The 20963-nt window shown below is 39.7% G+C and overlaps 1 protein-coding gene across 1 annotated transcript in view; it reads left to right on the top strand.

Annotated features, from left to right (window-relative positions):
* Positions 1-959: 959 nt before the first annotated feature.
* LOC130917626 (tripartite motif-containing protein 3-like) overlaps positions 960-20963 on the top strand; it is a 36040-nt gene continuing 16036 nt past the window's right edge. The window contains exons 1-4 of the mRNA XM_057839226.1: positions 960-1404; positions 17645-17807; positions 20251-20491; positions 20765-20916. Of these exons, the coding sequence (XP_057695209.1) occupies positions 17662-17807; positions 20251-20491; positions 20765-20916 (539 nt within the window). The 5' untranslated portion in view covers positions 960-1404; positions 17645-17661. The remainder of the gene's footprint in view (positions 1405-17644; positions 17808-20250; positions 20492-20764; positions 20917-20963) is intronic.

Raw genomic sequence — 20963 nt, 5'->3', positions numbered from 1 at the left:
CAACAGGAAGTTGCCCAGAAATGCCCTGAATTCAACAGGAAATGATCCAAAATCAACAGGAAGTGGCCAATAAATGCCCTACAATCAACAAGAAATGATCCAAAACCAACAGGAAGCGGCCGAGAAATGCCCTTAATCAACAAGAAAAGATCCAAATCAACAGGAAGTGGTCGAGAAATACCCCAAGTCAACAGGAAACGATCCGAAATCAACAAGAAGTGTCCCGGAAATGCCCTAAAGTCAACAGGAAATGATCCAAAACCGACAAGAAGCGACCCGTAAATCCCCTAAAATCAACAGGAAGTGGCCCACAAATGCCCTAAAATCAACAGGAAATGATCCAAAATCGACAGGAAGTGACCAGTAAATGCCCCAAAATCAACAGGAAGGGACCAATGAATAGGAGGTGGCCCAGGAACGCCCTAAAATCAACAGGAAACAATAAAAAACTAACAGAAAGTGACACTGACATACCTTGAAATATATACTGTAGGTGACCCAAAACTACCCTAAAATCAACCAGCGCCCTCTAGCAAGCTGGATGTACAAACGCTTACAGTACACTCCTTCACGGTTCACCACGGCTACTGAACAGCGCTAACACTGTAACAAAACATTATCAAAACCATAATTAACTTTTACCTATTTACAACTACTTCTAAGACCCCCCATTTTTTTTTAAAGACAATATAACACCACATCATCACCTCTCTGACTTTCAAGTCCTAACAAAACCCCATCCGCACTCCAGTCAAGAAAAGTCACCTTCACGTCATCTACCCCATCCGAGTGCGGCGGCCATGTTGGCGGTGCGGAGGCAGTCTCCGTGGCAACAGAAGGGTAAGCCGGAGACGACTCGCCCCTCCCCCCCCCGTCCAACACCCATCTGTCTTTTAACGCATGCCAAAATTCAGACTATTTTACACTCTTAATTTCACATGGTTTGACTGATTTTCAGTTTGATGACTTTTGTTGTCGTCTCTGACCTAGAATGTACTAACTCCCCCCTTTGTCCTTTTAAGGTGGAATCTTAAGCAAGCCCACCCCCCTCTTTCCTCTTTTCCCTTTTTTTATCCGCGCCCCTTCCCTTTTTTTGTTGCATCACTCCGACAGTCTGTTCCGTTCCCTCCCTCTCCCATTGGCTGTTTTAGCTCCACCCATCGGCTGTTTAACCAATGCGGCAGAGACGCCCCTCCCGTCGTCTCCTCCTTCCTCTCCCTTCTCCTCCTCCCAGACAGACCCTGCCCTTTCCTTTCCTTGCTTTCTGTGCCTCCTCTGTGCGTTTTCTGGAGTATCAAACCGGACGGGTTGTCGTACAATGGCGGTCTTTCTCCCTGCGACCCTGCGATGCTGACGCCCCGGACTCCCTCCTCCGTTCCTGCGCCTCCCTAGCTGGGATTTCATGTGAGTTCTCCTCCATACTCCTTTTGTTGTTTACTGGCTGATCTTTCAAGCTGAATAATTGATGTTTCCAAGCCAAAAATATCCCATTTTTGGCGAGTGACAGGCCTTTCCGAGCAGGTGTGCCCCTTTTTTTTGCTGCAGTCCGGAGAGGATGCGGGGTACACGTGAGTCAGCTTGTTTGTTTATGTCACCGGGGGACGGCGGAGATGATCGTTACGCATCGATCGGCTGGTCTTTGTGTAGGAACGAGACCGCGGGAGTAATTGGCAGTCGGGGGTTCGAAGCCCTAGTCCGTCGCGAAGGCCGCAGAGGCGCCGAAGCAGGATGCGTTCGGGTTTGGCAGCCAGATGCGGAGATAGGAGCGTCACGAGGATGAGGAAGGATGCCATTGATTTGTTTGGTTCAGAGCACCGATAATGAGCAGTAGCGAGCTGTCAAGGCATGAGACTTGATTTTCGGAGAGTTTCATTAGCAACCGGCGGCTCTAGAGCCAGATGCGGTTCGTTAGTGCTGCCCTAGTGGCTCCTTGGACGTTTTTCCCCCCCAAAAATTTTTTGTAACTTTATTTTTCAATTATTATTAGTATTATTGTTAAAACAATTTAAATAAAAAAAAATTGATTATTTAAAAAATATATATTATATTTTTAATTGTTTTAATTTTTATTTTTGTATCTTATTTTATTTAATTGTATTATTTTTTGAATGTTATTTTTATTTCATTTTATTATTTTGTAAATGTTTTTTTTTTTCAAAAAATTTTAAAGATAGAAAAAGGTGGATTATTAGTATTATTGTTAAAACAATTTAAATAAAATTGATTTTTAAAAAAATATATATTATATTTTTAATTGTTTTAATTTTCATTTTTGTATCTTATTTTATTTAATTGTATTATTTTTTGAATGTTGTTTTTATTTCATTTTATTATTTTGTAAATGTTTTTTTTTTTTTCCAAAAATTTTTGAAGATAGAAAAAGGTGGAGTTCACTGGTAAACGCGGGTTTTTCTGGGGGAAAAATAGGTATATTTTGGACCAAATTGCATTTTTAAAAAAAAATTAATTAATTTATTTATTTATTTTTAATTTGTATTATTTTTTATTTTAATAAAAAAATATATATATTTGATTTTTTTTTTTTTTTTTTTTTTTTTAATGAACTTGGTGGAGTTCTCTGGTAAATGCGTTTTTTTTTCTGGAAAAAAAAAATGTGTATAGTCCTAAAATTTTGAACCAAATCAAATTTTTTAATTAAAAACAAAATGTTTTTGTTTTCTTAATTTTGATTTCAATAAAATATATATATATATATAATTAGATTTTTTTTTCTTTGTTGAAAAATGAATATGGAAAAAGGTGGAGTTCGCTGGTAAATGCTTTTTCTGGAAAAAAAAAAAAAAAAAATCAATATGTATAAAGTCCTAAAATTTTGGACCAAATTGCATTTTTTTTTAAATTAAAAAATATTTGATTATTTTATTAGATTTTAGCATTTTATCTTTTTTTTTTTTAATTATATTTGTTTTTATGATTTTTTTTTTCATTTTTATTTATTTATTTATTTTTTTAATGTTTGAACATGGAAAAAGGTGATGTTCGCTGGAGTTTTTCAGAAAAAAAATGTATCCAGTCCAAAAATTTTGACAAAATGGCCTAATTTACACATAAAAAATTCCAGGACAGTACGGGGATTAAAACATATACAAAATTTTCCAAAAATATTCGGGTCCCCCAAAATTTGCCAAAAATTGTCCCATTCATTTCTAATGGGATGCCACCGACAGCCATGTACGTCCAAATTTCCCATTCATTTTCAATGGCAGAGAAACCTGTGTGGTTTTAATTTTTGACCAAAAACTTACCATCACGGCCTATTGGCATTCAACTGTCGCCCAAGTAAGTCTATGCCATTTGACAACCATGCACGTCCAGGACATTGAAGGCCATGTACGTCCAAATTTCCCATTCAATTTCAATTTCAGAAAAGGAATCAGAAAAGGAGCGAGAGACAGAAAACAAGAACAAACAACAACAAGACATACATTCAACGCCTACACTTACTATGATTACAATAGCGCTAGCGTTAGCAATTGTTGTTCCAGTTGACACTATGTGGGGGGACTGATGACCGAGAAGAAAAAGGAGGGGAGGACGGGAGTCAGAAAGATATGTGATTAGGTGGAGTGGAGCGCACACGAATTGTGAGGCGTAGTCTTTTGTAAGTGTGGATAGCTTGACATCCTATTCTATGCTGCCTGATCGCTAGTCCTGGCACCTATAGTTTCTCTACTTCAGTGTGTCTAATTGCACCCAGTCTTGCGTGAATCCCATCAGACATGTGATAGTCCCAGCCAGTTAGGGGGGTGAGCCGGCGCAGCTTGTCATCCCTCCTGCACTTCCAGCGAGGGGGCCGCAGTCATCCACGCAGGACCAGGGTGGTCCCCTGGACCATTCGTGCCCCCATTATGTGGCCTTCACGGAAGGGATGAGGGGACGCGGCCCCGACCCCCACCACTGCACGCCCACCAGCCACCGCAGCCATCCCCCAACCAACACGTTGCGCCATGGGACCCCCACAGCCCACTAAATGGGAGGACAGGGTCCCCACCCGGAGAAGGTGACACTCCACCGACACACTGGCGCCTGACCAGCAACCCATACTGGAACCCAAGGGGGAAGCCCAGGCCGAAAAGAGAGGGGGAAGGCGCAAGCAGGAGAGTGCCGAGAAGCCACCGGAGCCTTGGCCCCACCCCACACTCGTAACCAGCAGCCAAGCGAAGAGGGGGCCACGCCATAGAGAAGAAGTGTGGGACCCACCTACAACCCTATTACCCAGTACCAGCTCAGGGTCCCTTCCTGTTGATTTGGGGGGGTTTCAGGCTTACTTCCTGTTCATATTGGGTCACTTCCTGTTGATTATGAGACATCTCGGACTTCCTGTAGATATTGGATCACTTCCTGCTGAATTGGGGGCATTTCTTGGTCGCTTCCTGTTGATTTGGTGGCTTTTTGGACTTCCTGTAGAAATTGGGTCACTTCCTGTTGATTTTTGAGGCATCTTGGACCTCCAGCAGATTTTGGGTAACTTATGGGGGCCTTTCAGGGGTCGCTTCCTGTTGATTTGGTGGCTTTTTGGACTTTCTGTAGAAATCATGTCACTCCCTGTTGATTTTGAGGTATCTCAGACTTCCTGTAGATATTTGGTCACTTCCTGTTGATTTGGTGGCTTTTTGGACTTCCGGTAGAAATCGGGTCACTTCCTGATGGTTTTTAGGCATCTCGGACCTCCTGCAGATATCGGGTCACTTCCTGTTGATATGGGGGCCTTTCAGGGTCGCTTCCTGTTGATTTGGTGGCTTTCTGGACTTCCTGTAGAAATCGGGTCACTTCCTTTTGATTTGGGGGCATTTCAGGGTCGCTTCTTGTTCATATTGGGTCACTTCCCGTTGATTACGAGGCATCTCAGACTTCCTGTAAATATCAGATAAATTCCAGTTGATTTTGAGGCATTTTCAGGGTCACTTTCTTTTGCTTTGGGGGCATTTCAGGATGACTTCCTGTCCAGATTGGGTCACTTCCTGTTGATTTTGAGGCATCTCGGACTTCTTGTAGATATCGGGTCACTTCCTGTCGATTTGGGGATATTTCAGGGTCACTTGATGTTCATTTTGGGTCACTTCCTGTTGATTACGAGGCATCTCAGACGTCCTGTAAATATCAGATAAATCCCAGTTGATTTTGAGGCATTTTCAGGATCACTTTCTATTGCTTTGGGGGCATTTCAGGGTGACTTCCTGTCCAGATTGGGTCACTTCCTGTTGATTTTGAGGCATCTCGGACTTTATGTAGATATTTGGTCACTTCCTGTTGATTTGGGGGCATTTCAGGGTCACTTCCTGTTGATTAGGTGGCTTTTTGGACTTCCTGTAGAAATCGGGTCACTTCCTGATGGTTTTTAGGCATCTCAGACCTCCTGCAGATATCGGGTCACTTCCTGTTGATATGGGGGCCTTTCAGGGTCGCTTCCTGTTGATTTGGTGGCTTTCTGGACTTCCTGTAGAAATCGGGTCACTTCTTTTGATTTGGGGGCATTTCAGGGTCGCTTCTTGTTCATATTGGGTCACTTCCCATTTATTACGAGGCATCTCAGACTTCCTGTAAATATCAGATAAATCCCAGTTGATTTTGAGGCATTTTCAGGGTCACTTTCTATTGCTTTGGAGGCATTTCAGGGTGACTTCCTGTCCAGATTGGGTCACTTCCTGTTGATTTTGAAGCATCTCGGACTTCTTGTAGATATCGGGTCACTTCCTGTCGATTTGGGGATATTTCAGGGTCACTTGATGTTCATTTTGGGTCACTTCCTGTTGATATGGGGGCCTTTCAGGGTCGCTTACTATTGATTCGGTGACTTTTTGGACTTCCTGTAGAAATCAGGTTACTTCCTGTTGATTTGGGGGCATTTCAGGGTCGCTTCCTGTTCATACTGAGTCCCTTCCCGTTGATTACGAGGCATCTCGGACTTCCTGTAAATATCAGATACCTCCCAGTTGATTTTGAGGCATTTTAGGGTCACTTTCTGTTGATTTTGGGGCATTTCAGGGTCGCTTACTGTTCAGATTGGATCACTTCCTGTTGATTTTGGGACATCTCGGACTTCCTGTAGATATCGGGTCACTTCCTGTTGATTTGGGGATATTTCAAGGTCACTTAGTGTTCATTTTGGGTCACTTCCTATTGATTTGGGGGCATTTCAGGGTCACTTCCTGCACACAGATGGTCACTTCCTGTTGATTATGGGGTATTTCAGGGTCACTTTCTGTTCATTTCGGGTAACTTCATATTGATTTAAGGCATCTCAGACTTTTTGCAGATATCGGGTCACTTCCATTCGATATGGGTGCATCTCAGGGTAACTTCCTGTTCATGTTAGGTCACTTCCTGTTGATTTGGTGGCATTTGGGGGTCAGTTCTTGTTGATATCGATTTGCATGGGTTGGAAATCAAGTTTTTGTGCTAGTGGGAAAAAAATGGTAAATAGGGCCATTAGAAATCAATGGGATTTTTTGTATTAGTTCGTATCTGGAGGTACCACATCAGTTTTGAATTTCAAAGATCAAAAATATTTTGTTATCGAATTCCGAAGTTTTTGGTGAAAGCACGTGTGAAACCCGTGGCGTTTGGCACCTTTAGGTACTCACATTAGCGACACCGAGTTGGCTAAATAACCTTAAACTGCTGACTAATGATGCAACTTTAGCGGTTCATCAATATATTGTGCATGTCTATGTTGTTTTGAATGTTGAACAGCACAGGAACAAGACACGCAGAGCTTAGCTAGCATGCGTTTTATTAGGCCTCGCAGATAGGGCGGAAGTAAAAAACAACCACTGCTAACTGATTCTAGCGTCAATGCCAGTGAAGCGTGATCATTCCTAGCCGGAGAGAGAGTGCGAGGTCACAGGATGATTCAACTCTAACTTTGTTGTCTCAGCGTGGAAGATAAAAGTGCCGAGTCAGGCGTTTGTCGGGGTTAGTGGAACGTGAACAGATGAAAAGGACGGCTTCATGGTTTTAGTCAGCAACTTTTTGGATGGGAGTCACGTAGTGGACTTTGGCTTCCATTCTAGTTTTGCAAACTTTAATGGAACTAAATTGGATGAAAACAGAACTTTTGTGTTTTAACTATGAACCCAACCAATTTGACTGGCAGCCGGGTATCCCGATTAAAATGGATATGATGTCTATCTATGAGTTAATGACAGTTCCATTCGTTTTTAATGGTGAAAACTGAATCGAGAAACAATATTCTGAAGTTGGTATGGTTGTGAGCATATGAAAAATGAAACTTTATCCATGTCTCAACCCCAAAATGAACGCTAAACTGAAATATAGACTCTTAGAATGTTTAGGTTTTTTTTGTTTTTGTTTTTAAACATATATCCAGTATATTTACTTTATCCTCACCCCCCCCATTTACTGGTATTTAATTTTTTATAAATAAAAAAATTAAAATAAGATTAAAATTATATATATTTGAAATTTAAAATTTTAAATCAAATTTTTTAAAAAATATGTTTTTTTTTTATTTTTTAAATTAAAAATAAAAAATAAAAAAATAATTTACTGTTTTTTCCTCTTATTTATTTATTTTTAAATAAAAATAAAAAACATAAAATAAGATTAAAATTATAAATCCAATTTTATAAAATGCATTTAAAAAAAATTAAATTAAAAATAAAAATAACTAAAAATTACACTAAAATGACTTTTTTTTTATCAAAATAAAAAAACATTTAAAAAATTGAAAAAAATTAAATTAAAAAAATTAAATGAAATATTATCCATGTCTCAACCCCAAAATGAACGCTAAACTGAAATATAAACTCTTCCAACATAAAAATTCAGGCAAAGGTTATCAATCAAAAGGAATTATTTTGATTAATCAGCATATTTAATCAGTCTGAATTGATTGGTGACGATGATAGAAATCATACAATGTTTAGTTTTTTTTATTTCTTTTTTATTTTTTATTTTATTTTAAATATATATCCAGTATATTTACTTTATCCTCCCCCCTCCCCTCCCCCCCCCCATTTACTGGTATTTAATTTTTTATAAATAAAAAAATTAAAATAAGATTAAAATTATATATATTTGAAATTTAAAATTTAAAATCAAATTTTTAAAAAAATATATGTTTTTTTTAATTTTATAAATTAAAAATAAAAATTGAAAAAATTAATTTACTAATTTTTCCTCTCTTATTTATTTATTTTTAAATAAAAATAAAAAACATAAAATAAGATTAAAATTATAAATCCAATTTTATAAAATGCATTTTTAAAAAAATTAAATTAAAATTAAAAATAACTAAAAATTACGCTAAAATGACTTTTTTTTAATCAAAATAAAAAAAACATTTAAAAAATGTAAAAAAATTACTTTAAAAAAATTAAATGAAACATTATCCATGTCTCAACCCCAAAATGAACGCTAAACTGAAATATAAACTCTTCCAACATAAAAATTAAGGCAAAGGTTATCAATCAAAAGGAATTATTTTGATTAATCAGCATATTTAATCAGTCTGCTTTGATTGGCGACGACAATAGAAATCATGGAATGTTTTTTTTTTTTTTTTTTTTTTTTTTTAAACATATATCCAGTATATTTACTTTATCCCCCCCCCCCCCATTTACTGTTATTTATTTTTTTTTTAAAATAAAAAAATTAAAATAAGATTAAAATTATATATATATTAAATTTAAAATTTAAAATCAAATTAAAAAAAATATTTTTTAAATTTTTTAAATTAAAAATAAAATTTTTAAAACTTAATTTACGTTTTTTTCCCCTCTTATTTATTTTTTTTAAAATAAAAATAAAAAAATAAAATAAGATTAAAATTATAAATCCAGTTTTAAAAAATGTATTTAAAAAAAAAAGTTTAATTTAAATTAAATTTAAAAATAACTAAAAATACATTTAAATGACTTTTTTTTTATCAAAATATAAAAACATTTTAAAAAATTAAAATGAGAATAAAACAATAAAAACAAAATACATCAAAAACATTAAAATTATACCATCTTTCAATTAAAATAATCTAAAAAATAAAATTAATAAAATTACTGTTAAGATGCTTAAAATAGAGAATTTCTAAATACCGGTAGTTGGATATTAGTCGATTAATCGTGGCACACAAATATTTCACACGTGATTTATGACGACTCGCCATGTTTATAGTTTATAACAATGAGAGATTTTAAATTCCCGCTTCAGGGCACGTATGTCGTGTAGCTGTGAGTGCGCCAGAGCGAGGTCAAACCATTCTCTGACAGGGGGGCGGGGGGGTTTTGTGCAGAAAAAAAGAAAAAATATATATTTGAAATATTAATTTTTTTAAAGTTTTTAAGTCTATATCGAGTAGAACATAATATTTAATCAGAGAATGATTTTAATAAAGAAATATGTGAATGTAAGGTATGGTGTACGGTCCACATACCCGGTTACCCCCCTCCGTCGAGGGGCTTGCTTGTATCCAAATGAGAGCGAGCGCTGCTGCCACGTCATTAATCTTAGCACACAGCTGTTCGAAATGCATCTCTAAACTGCAGTCTATATTTAAACACACTGTAAACCTTTCTTCTTTAACCACAGAAAATGTCTTTTGATGGGTGTCGTAAGAGGAAATAGCGGAAAAGCAGATGAAGCTAGGCTAGGCTAGGTTGCGTGTTTCTTCCCTCAGCAGAGGAAAAGAAAAGGAAAAATGGAATCTTTCAGCTAAGCCCTTAAAGCAGGGGTCACCAAACTACGGCCCGCCTCCACATTTGGTCCGGGCCCCTGAACAATTTTTTTTTTTTTTTTTTTTTCAATAGTGTTATTTATTTCCTGGCTTTTTTTCTGTGAAGAACCCAGAGAGGGTTATTTGGTTATTATCTATATCTATATTATATTATATTATATTATATTATATTATATTTTGCGCTGTCAAACGATTAAAATTTTAAATCGAGTTAATCACAACTTAAAAATGAATTAATCGTAATTAATCGCAATTCAAACCATCTCTAAAATATGCCATATTTTTCTGTAAATTATTGTTGGAATGGAAAGATAAGACACGAGACCGATATATACATTCAACATACTGTACATAAGTACTGTATTTGTTTATGATAACAATAAATCAACAAGATGACATTAACATGATTAACATTCTGTTAAAGCGATCCATGGATAGAAAGACTTGTAGTTCTTAAAAGATAAATGTTAGTACAAGTTATAGAAATTTTATATTAAAACCCCTCTTAATGTTTTCGTTTGAATAATTTTTGTAAAATTTTCAAACAAAAAAATAAACTAGTAGCTGGCCATTGTTGATGTCAATAATTACACAACGCTCATGATGCTGAAACCCATAAAATCATTTGCACCCAAGCGCCAGCAGAGGGTGACAAAACACCAAAAAACACAAGTAACAAATGGACATGACACTGTGCTGTCATTTTAATCTGTTTGAGCGGGGCATGTGCGTTAAATGCGTCAAATATTTTAACGTGATTAATTTAAAAAATTAATTACCGCTCGTTAACGCGATAATTTTGACAGCCCAGATTATATTATATTATATTAAATTATTATTTTTATTTACAGTGATACCTCAGCTCACGAACGCTTAAGCTCACGAACTTTTCGCCTCAAGAACATTATATTCGCGAGCATATAGTCTCTGCTGACGAACTAGTTTTCGGCAGACAAACCAAACCACGCGGTCGAACAGCGCCACGAGAAGCTGACGCACGCTCACGGCGTGCCAGTTCGTCCCCTCCCTTTCGTTGAGTGCGGACGTGGTTTGTGTTTGATAGACATTTTGGACCATATTGAGTGTACTTTTGCTATTATGGGACCGAAAAAGAGTTACCTACAGTCCTTATGGAAGGTGACTCGTGTTACCAATTCGCCCTCGACTGGTAATTGGCGGTGCTTTCAGCTTCCCACCGTAGTGAGAAGTGGACCGGCGAGTCACGTTGGCTCGTTGTCGTCGGTTGTCTTCGGTTCGCCCGATTTCCTCTCCAGAAAGGTGGCGGCGTGCATACAAACACCCAGAGGCGTCGGATGGCTTTTTGTGGGCACTTTTATTAACAACCAAAAGCATGTGGGGGGCACAGCACTGGAGTCTACGCTAACTGCGCACTTTGCCGGTAACACTCCCCTTCCAAACAGTAACTCCCTCCCTCCCTCCCTCCTCCTCCAACTCCATTCCATCAAGCCATCAACTACCATCACAAAGGTAAATAAAACGACTTTATTATACAGTACAGTTTATTTCTTTAATTATAATACAATAGCACATTTATTATACATAACATAAGGTATATTTTTGTGTAGTTTTAAGGCTTATTTAGTAGAAAATTATGTTTTATGGGGACCTGGGAACGGATTATTCTCATTTTAATGGTTTCTTATGGGAAATAAATGTTCGGAAGACGAACTTTTCGCCTTACACACACTTTCTGGGAACCAATTATGTTCGTGAGCTGAGGTATCACTGTATTTACTTTTGTTCCATGAAGAATTCAGAAAGGGTTATTTGATTGTGTCTTTCTGAAAAACAATACATTTTTACATTTAGGCACTCCTGCAATCGTCACACTTTTTCTGTTACAAACTGACCCGGCCCCTCATCAGAGAAGGAAAAAGTTATGTGGCCCTCACAGGAAAAAGTTTGGGGACCCATGCCTTAAAGGATAAACAACGTCAACCATTGTCATTTCCATCATCGTTTGTCGCTTCATTATGGGAGAAATTTGTTTGCAGTTAGCAAACAGATGCTAATTGCTACCAATTTGGCACAAATGAAGCTCATTCACAGAGAACATCCAGATAAAATTCCTATTTTCAAACACTTACATACACGGGAATTGACCTCGAAATGCCCCCAAATCAACAAACCCTACTTTCAAATGCTTAACTTGTCTCTAAACTCCAATTTGACATGTTAGCATAGGTACAAACCTTGATCAGACAACTTAACCCTGTCTTGTCCCTCTCTGTTCTTATCTATCATAGGCTTTACCCATAGGCGGAGTTTGACTTTTGGGGCGGGGGGGCACAACATCTTGATGACCCCAAAACGCATTGTCCGCAATAAAATTAACTTACAAGAATATTTAAAATAATGAGTTGATAAGGAGCGTTTTTTTGTTTCCCATCATTCTTGAGGGGAATTCTAAATCAGGCTGCTTAGGCAATACTTTTCGCCAAGATCGTCATCCATTGAATTTGGTATGCCCGCCGGTGTCGTGCCAATGTAGTTACCCCAGTCGAAAATTGGATCCCCTGGGCGGAGCCATATGGAGGTAGATTTGTGTATTTATTATTCAATCAAAAAAAAAAAAAAAGTTGCTTCAATAAAAAAAAAAGTTGCTTCAATCAAAATATGTATTTTCAACCGAAAAAAAAGATCGCTTCAATTAAAAAATAAATAAATAAATTGCAAAAATAAACAAAAAAACAAACCAAAAAAAATGTCAAAGCCTTTTTTCTTCGATTAATTTTTGTTTTTATTTTTTTAATCTTTTTGATTGAAGCAACTTTTTGATTGAAGTAATGTTGATTTGTGTTTGGGCCACATTTTGGCTAGGACATTTTTCTCTTTATTAGTCAATCAAAAATTAAGTTGCTTCAGAAAAATATAGATTTTCAAAAAGAAAAATCATTTCAATCAAAACAAAAGAAAAATTTCAATCGTAGAAAAAAAGGTTGAGATTGAAAAATTTGCATTTGAACACTTAAATTTTTATTGAAAAAGATTTCTTTGATTGAAGCAATCCTTTTTGTGTTCGGGCCATATTATGATTGGGACAATTGTGTCTAAATCATTCAATTCCCCAAAAAGTTGCTTCAATCAAAAAAAAAAAAAAAAACATTATCAATCAAAGAAAAAAATTATTTTTAAAAATATTTTTCCTCTGATATATATACACACACACACATATATATATATATATATATATATATTAGGGCTGTCAAAATTGTCCCGTTAACGCGCGCGAATTAATTTTTTAAATTAATCACGTTAAAATATTTGACGCAATTAACGCACATGTCCCGCTCAGACAGTATTCCACATTTTGGTAAGTTTTACAGCAAGGCTTTTTGTGCTGTCTAACAGCGAACTCTTGTGGTCGCTTTGCGACATGGTTTATTGTTGTCTTGCCAGTTCAATATGGCTGCAGGACGTCTCGGGCTGACGCCTACGTTGTAATGTTGTGCTTATATGATCCTTGGACAAGATTAGTCCGTAAGTATGGTTGTTGTAAATAATGCACATATTATGTTAGCAAGCGAAATGTTATATTTTTTGTATGAGACGCTTTTTGTTTATGTTTTGTGAACCTGTATAGCGTGCTAAGCTAACGTTGTTGCTAATGCAATGCTTGTGTACTTTTTTTTTGTAGTTTTACAACGGTCTAAAGAGGACAATGGTTTGAGGCCATTTTCCTAATAAATCAGATGAAAAAGAAAGAAGTCAGATTACTATGGCGTCGTTCACTGGCTGTCTAGCTTTGGAAAAAATAGACGCTTGGGAGTGAGGACAGCATAGACAGATTTAAATGACAGTAGAGTGAAATGCCCACTACAGTCCTTATGTACCGTATGTTGAATGTATATATCCATCTTGTGTCTTATCTTTCCATTCCAACAATTTATTTTACAGAATATATATATAATTTACAGAAAAAGATGGCATATTTTATAAATGGTTAGAATTGCGATTAATTGCGATTAATTACGATTAATTAATTTTTAAGCTGTAATTAACTCGATTAAAAATTTTAATTGTTTGACAGCTCAAATAAATATATATATATATATTTAATTATATGCAAAGCAAATGACTAAGGTGCTCGAAAAATAATTTCGACCCATTATAAAAATATATTTTTTTGTTCATTTTATTCATTTTTGTTGCAGTTTTATTGCTTTACAAGTTTTATAAATACTGCATATAGGAAAGTCAATTACATGCAATGACATTTTTCGGCCACCAGCGGGGGGGCCTGGACCCCCTGGCCCCCCTTAAAATCCGCTTATGGCTTTACTTCAACGGAGGTGTTCAGTCAATGTAGCGTTAGCGCGTAAAGGCCTTAGCAGACATACTCTAAGAGCCTCAGCTGCTTAGCCAATCAAAGCTTTCCTACTGGATGAGGATGAATGGCGACGTAAATCACTTCTCGTAACGCCGGAGTAATGATGTCACGGCGGGCATCTTTAATCCGGAGGGCAGACGGGGACGTGCTGTGTTTTATTGCCATTGACCGAGGGCTGGCTTTGCACTTGGGATTTTTATTGGCTCCCATTACAGGTTCAAGATTAGGTTACAACCAAATCTGGGTTAGCTTACAAATGTTAGCGCTTCAAATTAGGGCCGTCAAAATTATCGCGTTAACGGGCGGTAATTAATTTTTTAAATTAATCACGTTAAAATATTTGACGCAATTAACGCACATGCCCCGCTCAAACAGATTAAAATGACAGCAGTGTAATGTCCGCTTGTTACTTGTTTTTTGGTGTTTGGCGCCCTCTGCTGGTGCTTGGGTCCAAATGATTTTATGGGTTTAAGCACAAGCATAGTGTAATTATTGACATCAACAATGGCGAGCTACTAGTTTATTTTTTGATTGAAAATTTTACACATTTTAATAAAACGAAAACATTAAGAGGGGTTTTAATATAAAATTTCTACAACTTGTACTGACATTTATCTTTTAAGAACTACAAGTCTTTCTATCCATGGATCGCTTTAACAGAATGTTAATAATGTTAATGCCATCTTGTTGACTTATTGTTATAATAAACAAATACAGTACTTATGTACCGTATGTTGAATGTATATATCCGTCTTGTGTCTTATCTTTCCATTCCAACAACAATAATTTACAGAAAAATATGGCATATTTTATAGATGGTTTGAATTGCAATTAATTACGATTAATTAATTTTTAAGCTGTAATTAACTCAATTAAAAATTTTAATCGTTTGACAGCCCGACTTCAAATGAAAGTTCCGGAGTTCAAATTGGGATTTTGATAGGGATGATCACATGATTGGAAATCAGGCCCGATCTCGTCAGTTTTTAAAGTTTGGAATATGGTGAAAAAATCGGGTTTTTAAATTGTATCTATTTATTTTTGCTGGTAGCTTTGCATGTAAAGCCAAAGCTATACCATTCATTACTAATGGGAAAAAATTCCCATTGATTTTCAATGGCCCTATTCGCCCGCCATTCATTTCAATAGCACAAAAACTTCCATTCACTCCCATTGATTTCCAACCCAAATTACTCAATATCAACAGGAAGTGACCCCAAAACAATCCAAAATCAACAGGAAGTGACCCTTAAATGTATCAAAATCAATAGGAAATAACCCTGAAATGCTTCAAAAACCCTAACCCTCATTATGAACAGAAAAGGACTGCGGACTACCTAAAAATCAACAGAGAGTGAACCCGAAATGCCCCAAAATAAACAGGAAGTTACCCAATATCTAATGGAAACCAGACGGCCATAAAAATAAACAAGAACTGACCCAATATCAACACGAAGTGAACCTGAAATTCCCCTAAAAAAACAGGAAGTGACTCAATATGGATAGGAAGTGACCCTGAAATTCGCCCAAATCAACAGGAAATGACGCATTATGAACAGAAAGTGAACCTGAAATGCCCCAAAATAAACAGTAAGTGACCCAATATCTACAGGAAATCGAATGTCCTTCAAAATAAACCGACAGTGACCCCGAAACGCCCAAAAATCAACAGGAAATAACTCAATATAAACAGGAAAGGACTGTGGAAAACCTAAAAATCAACAGAAAGTTGCCCAAAATAAACAGGATGTGACCCAAAATGCCCCAAAATCAACAGGAAGTGACCCCAAAATGTATCAAAATCAATAGGAAATAACCCTGAAATGCTTCAAATTCGACAGGAAGTGACCCAAAATGAACATGAATTGAATCGGAAATGCCCCAAATTAAACAGGAAGTCACCCAATATCTAATGGAAATCAGAGAGCCATCAAAATCAACAAGACGTGACCCAATATCAACAGGAAGTGAACCTGAAATTCCCCTCAACAAACAGGAAGTGACTCAATATGGACAGAAAGTGACCATGTAATGCCCCCAAATCAAAAGGAAGTGACCCATTACGAACAGAAAGTGAACCTGAAATGCCCCAAAATAAACAGGAAGTTACCGAATATCTAATGGAAACCAGAGGGCCATAAAAATAAACAAGAAGTGACCCAATATCAACACAAAGTGAACCCGAAATTCCCCTCAAAAAACAGGAAATGACTCAATATGGATAGGAAGTGACCCTGAATTACCCCCAAATCAACAGGAAGTGACCCAATATGAACAGAAAGTGACCCCGAAACGCCCAAAAATCAACAGGAAATAACTCAATATGAACAGGAAAGGACCGTGGAAAACCAAAAAATCAACAGAAAGTGGCCCGAAATAATCAGGATGTGACCCGAAATGCTCCAAAATCAACAGGAAGTGACCCTTAAATGTATCAAAATCAATAGGAAATAACCCTGAAATGCTTCAAAATCAACAGGAAGTGACCCAAAATGAACAGCAATTGAATCCGAAATGCCCCAAAATAAACAGGAAGTGACCCAGTATCTAATGGAAACCAGAGGGCCATAAAAATCAACAAGAACTGACCCAGTATCAACACGAGGTGAACCCGAAATTCCCCTAAAAAAACAGGAAGTGACTCAATATGGATAGGAAGTCACAATGAAATACCCCCAAATCAACAAGAAGTGACCCATTATGAAAAGAAAGTGAACCCGAAATGCCCCAAAATAAACAGTAAGTGACCCAATATCTACAGGAAATCCAAGGTCCTTCAAAATAAACCGACAGTGACCCCGAAACGCCCAAAAATCAACAGCAAATACCTCAAGATGAACTGGAAAGGACTGTGGGATACCTAAAAATCATCAGAAAGTGGCCCGAAATAAACAGGATATGACCCGAAATGCCCCAAAATCAACAGGAAGTGACCCTTAAATGTATCAAAATCAACAGGAAGTGACCCTAGAATACCTCAAAATCAAAATTCCTCCAGAAAAGACATTTTCTAGTTAAATATATACTTCTCAAAAATCACAATGCTAATCAACTAAAGCTGTTAAGTATAAACCCAGAACACCTTTTTACTTTACCATACTACTTTGTCAGAACATTAAGCACAATCACATGACACAAAATAGCTGCTGATGTCCCCACTTTGTTCCTATTGATGTTTATTGACTATGCTGTCACTGTTTTAGCTCTTAAACTAATCCTTTGTGTTCATGTCATGCGCATGTAGCAGATGTGAGGAATGTCATCATCGGATAAGCTCCGCTTGACCCGCTCGCACATTTTACCGGCAAAATGTCCACCCCCATTTTGACCAAACTTAATACTTTCTACGCGAGTGTAAAGCCTCAGGCTTTAAATCACAATTATGCAAACGACTCTCGCACGACACTAACTCGTTAAAGATGTCGTACTCGCGAATCCAAACAGCTTGTGTGTGGGTGACTCAAAAATGAGCTAGAAGAGGCCATGTTCTGGCCAGCTGATGCTTAAAACACACTCGCGATGCCGTGACTCATTTCCTCCTTGTGGGGACGCCCTCGGCTGACCTCCTTTCCCTATTGCAGGTTCCGCATCGGCTTGAATGTCCGCGTCCATGGCCAAGCGTGAGAGCGGCGGCACCAGTCCGGTGGTCCGGCAGATCGACAAGCAGTTCCTGGTGTGCAGCATCTGCCTGGATCGCTACCACAACCCCAAAGTGCTGCCGTGTCTGCACACTTTCTGCGAGAGGTACGAAACGGTCTTTGGCAGTTCTTAAGGACAACTTTAGCCTTTTAGTTCACTTTTAACCCTTTCATGCGCCAATTATGATTTAGTCCTTTATTTATTTTTTAAGTTGAAGGGGCGGGGGTGCCTCTCCAGTTTTTACATGGGATAGCTCCCGCAACTCTCCCCTTTGAATATTGGGGAGAGCATCTTGATTGCAATTGCCTCATCAAGTGTGCCTGCAGGTGTGGTTGTCGCCTCCCAGGGTTGTCGCAGTCCATGGTGCCAAACCCCTGTGCCGAGCCCTATGGCACTGGGATGCTGCACACCCCCTCCGGAAACCGGGGTCACTCTCGGCTTCTTCCGGAGCTTTTCCTCACTCTCTCTTGAAGTGGTGGCAGCGGCTTGTTCCGGTGCAGTTACTCGGCCCAGCTCACGGCAGCTTCTTCCAGAACATTCCTTGCACTCACTCGAGGTGGCTTCATCTGGCGCCGTTCCTCGCTTTCTCGCGCGGCGGCTTCTTCCGGGGCTGTTTCTCGCCCTCTCTCGCGGCGGTGGCGACTTCTTCTGGGGCTGTTCTTTGCACTTTTTCGCGGCGGCTTCTTCCGGTGCCGTTCCTCGCCCTCTCTAGCAGCAGTGGCGGCTTCTTCTGGGGCTGTTCTTTGCCCTCTCTTGCGGCGGGGCCTTCTTCCGGAGCAGTTCTTCGGTCTCTCTTGCAGTAACTTCTTCCAGTGCCGTTCCTCGCCCTCTCTTACGTTGGCTTCTTCCGGCGCCGTTCCTCGTCCTCTCTAGCAGCGGTGGCGGCTTCTTCTGGGCTGTTCTTTGCCCTCTCTTGCGGCGGGGGCTTCCTCTGAAGCAGTTCTTCGCTCTCTCTTGCAGTAGCTTCTTCCAGTGCTATTCCTCGCCCTCTCTTTCGGCGGCTTATTCCGGTGCCGTTCCTCGCCCTCTCTTGCGTTGGCTTCTTCCGGCGCCGTTCCTCACCCTCTCTGGCAGCGCTGGCGGCTTCTTCTGTGGCTGTTCTTCACCCTCTCTCGCGGGGGCTTCTCCCAGTGCCGTTCCTCGCCCTCTCTGGCAGCGGTGGCGGCTTCTTCTGGGGCTGTTTTTCGCCCTCTCTTGCAGTGGCGGCAGATTCTTCTGAAGCCGTTCTTTGCCCTCTCTAGCAGGGACTTCTTCCGGCGGCGATCTCCACCCTTTCATGCGGCGGCGGCAGCGGTGTCTTCTGGCGCTGTTCCTCGTCTTCTCTCGCGGCGCCCTCTTCCGGTGCCATTCCTCGCCCTCGCTCATGGCAGCTTCTTTCAGTGACATTCCTTGCCCTCTCTCGTGGTGCCTTCTTCCAGTGCCGTTCCTTGCCCTCTCTTGCGGCGGCGACGCCTTATTCCGGTGCCATTCCTCGCCATCTCTTGTGGCGGCTTCTTCCGGGCCATTCTTCCGCCTCTCTTGCGGTGGCGGCAGCGGCTTCTTCCGGTGCCGTCCCTTGCTCTCTCTCGCAGCGCCAGCTTATTTCGGCGCCGTTCTTCACCCTCTCTCGCGGCGCCTTCTTCCGGTGCCATTCCTCACCCTCTCTTGTGGCGGCAGCTTCTTCCGGGGCAATTCTTCCCCCTCTCTTGCAGCAGCGGATTATTTTGTGGCTGTTTATTGCCTTCTGTCGTGGCGGCGGCAGCGTCTTTCGGGGCCGTTCTTTGCTCTCTCTCGCAGCAGGGTCTTCTTCCGGTGCAGGTCCTCGCCCTCTCTCGTGGGGCCTTCTTCTGCTGCCCTTCTCTGCCCTTTCTCGCAGGGGTTCTTCCGGGGCCGCTCTCCACCCTCACTGGGGGTTATCTTAGGGCCGCTCGCTCTTTGCTTTTGGGGAGGCCGTCTCTGGAGCTTCCCTCAGCCTCAACTACACACATGTGCACCAGCGCGTTGTCTGCCTCCGTCAAACTTCTCCCTTCAGCTCAGGTTTTCAGGCAAATGGGGACAAGCGTGCCCGCATACGCCGCCAGTGTAAACGTTCGGGTTCGAAGGCGGACAGGCAGGCAGAGGTTTCGAAAAAGCTAGGCAGTTGTGGCCCACATTTATTCAAAATGAAAGAAAACTTCCTTCGTCAGGGATCACGGCCACACAGTTGAATGCCTCTCCAGTCCTTTCTCGACCTATAAGGAATTGTAAATATTTAAAATTTGTTAGCAGCACAAACAAAACTCTTTACGACACAAACGTTGCACTAACAATTAACATCATTTTTATCTAAATTTGCGTATGATGGGGTGCTAACTTCACGGAGGTTTTCAAATGATATTAGGTCTCTGTTTAGAGTTTGACTAAAAACTCAGGTTTAGGATTTTACATGGTTTTGCTAACAGTTCCAAGGTTTAAATTCAGGATTTCAAGAGGTATTAAGGTATTAATACTTGTCATTTCTCTCAAATCTGACTCGCCTTTGTGCTAATCCACGTCACGTTAAGCTCCTTACGCGTTCTCCTCTCGACAGATGTCTCCAGAACTACATCCCTCCACAGTCCTTGACGCTGTCATGTCCGGTGTGCCGGCAAACGTCCATCTTGCCCGAGAAGGGTGTGGCGGCGCTGCAGAACAACTTCTTCATCACCAACCTGATGGAGGTCCTGCAGCGAGAAGCCGAGTGCAGCCGACCCGAGGCCCGGAACGTCCTGGAATCGGCCAGCGCCGCTTCCTCTTGTCAGCCTCTCTCGTGTCCCAATCACGAGGGGAAGGTGAGCCCGTGCTGCGCTCCCGTCTTTTGGGGTTTTATAGTATGGCGTCATCTTGTGGTTTACAGTGGAATTACATTTAAATTAGCTGATGGTGCTTGGCACCAGTTTATTTTAAATGAAAAATAAATAAATAAAATAAAAAAGATTAAATTTAAGTTAATTTTGATCCATCCGCCCACATTTTTTTTTTGAAAAATGTAAATATTCTTATTTTTAATTTGTAATGAAGTCATTTAATGATTAAATATAAATGCTCTTTTGGGCCACTCACAGGTGATGGAGTTCTACTGCGAGTCGTGTGAGACGGCCATGTGTTTGGAGTGCACGGAAGGCGAGCACAGGGAACACGTGACGGTACCGCTGAGGGACGTGCTGGAGCAGCACAAGTCAGCGCTCAAGAACCAGCTGGACACGGTTCGCAATAGGTCAGCAAAAAAAAAAAAGAATCACAATATCATAGATATGAACACAA

The sequence above is a fragment of the Corythoichthys intestinalis genome, chromosome 6, assembly GCF_030265065.1.
Source record: "Corythoichthys intestinalis isolate RoL2023-P3 chromosome 6, ASM3026506v1, whole genome shotgun sequence".
NCBI classification, from domain to species: domain Eukaryota; kingdom Metazoa; phylum Chordata; class Actinopteri; order Syngnathiformes; family Syngnathidae; genus Corythoichthys; species Corythoichthys intestinalis.
This window is presented reverse-complemented; position numbering and strand designations above follow the sequence as displayed.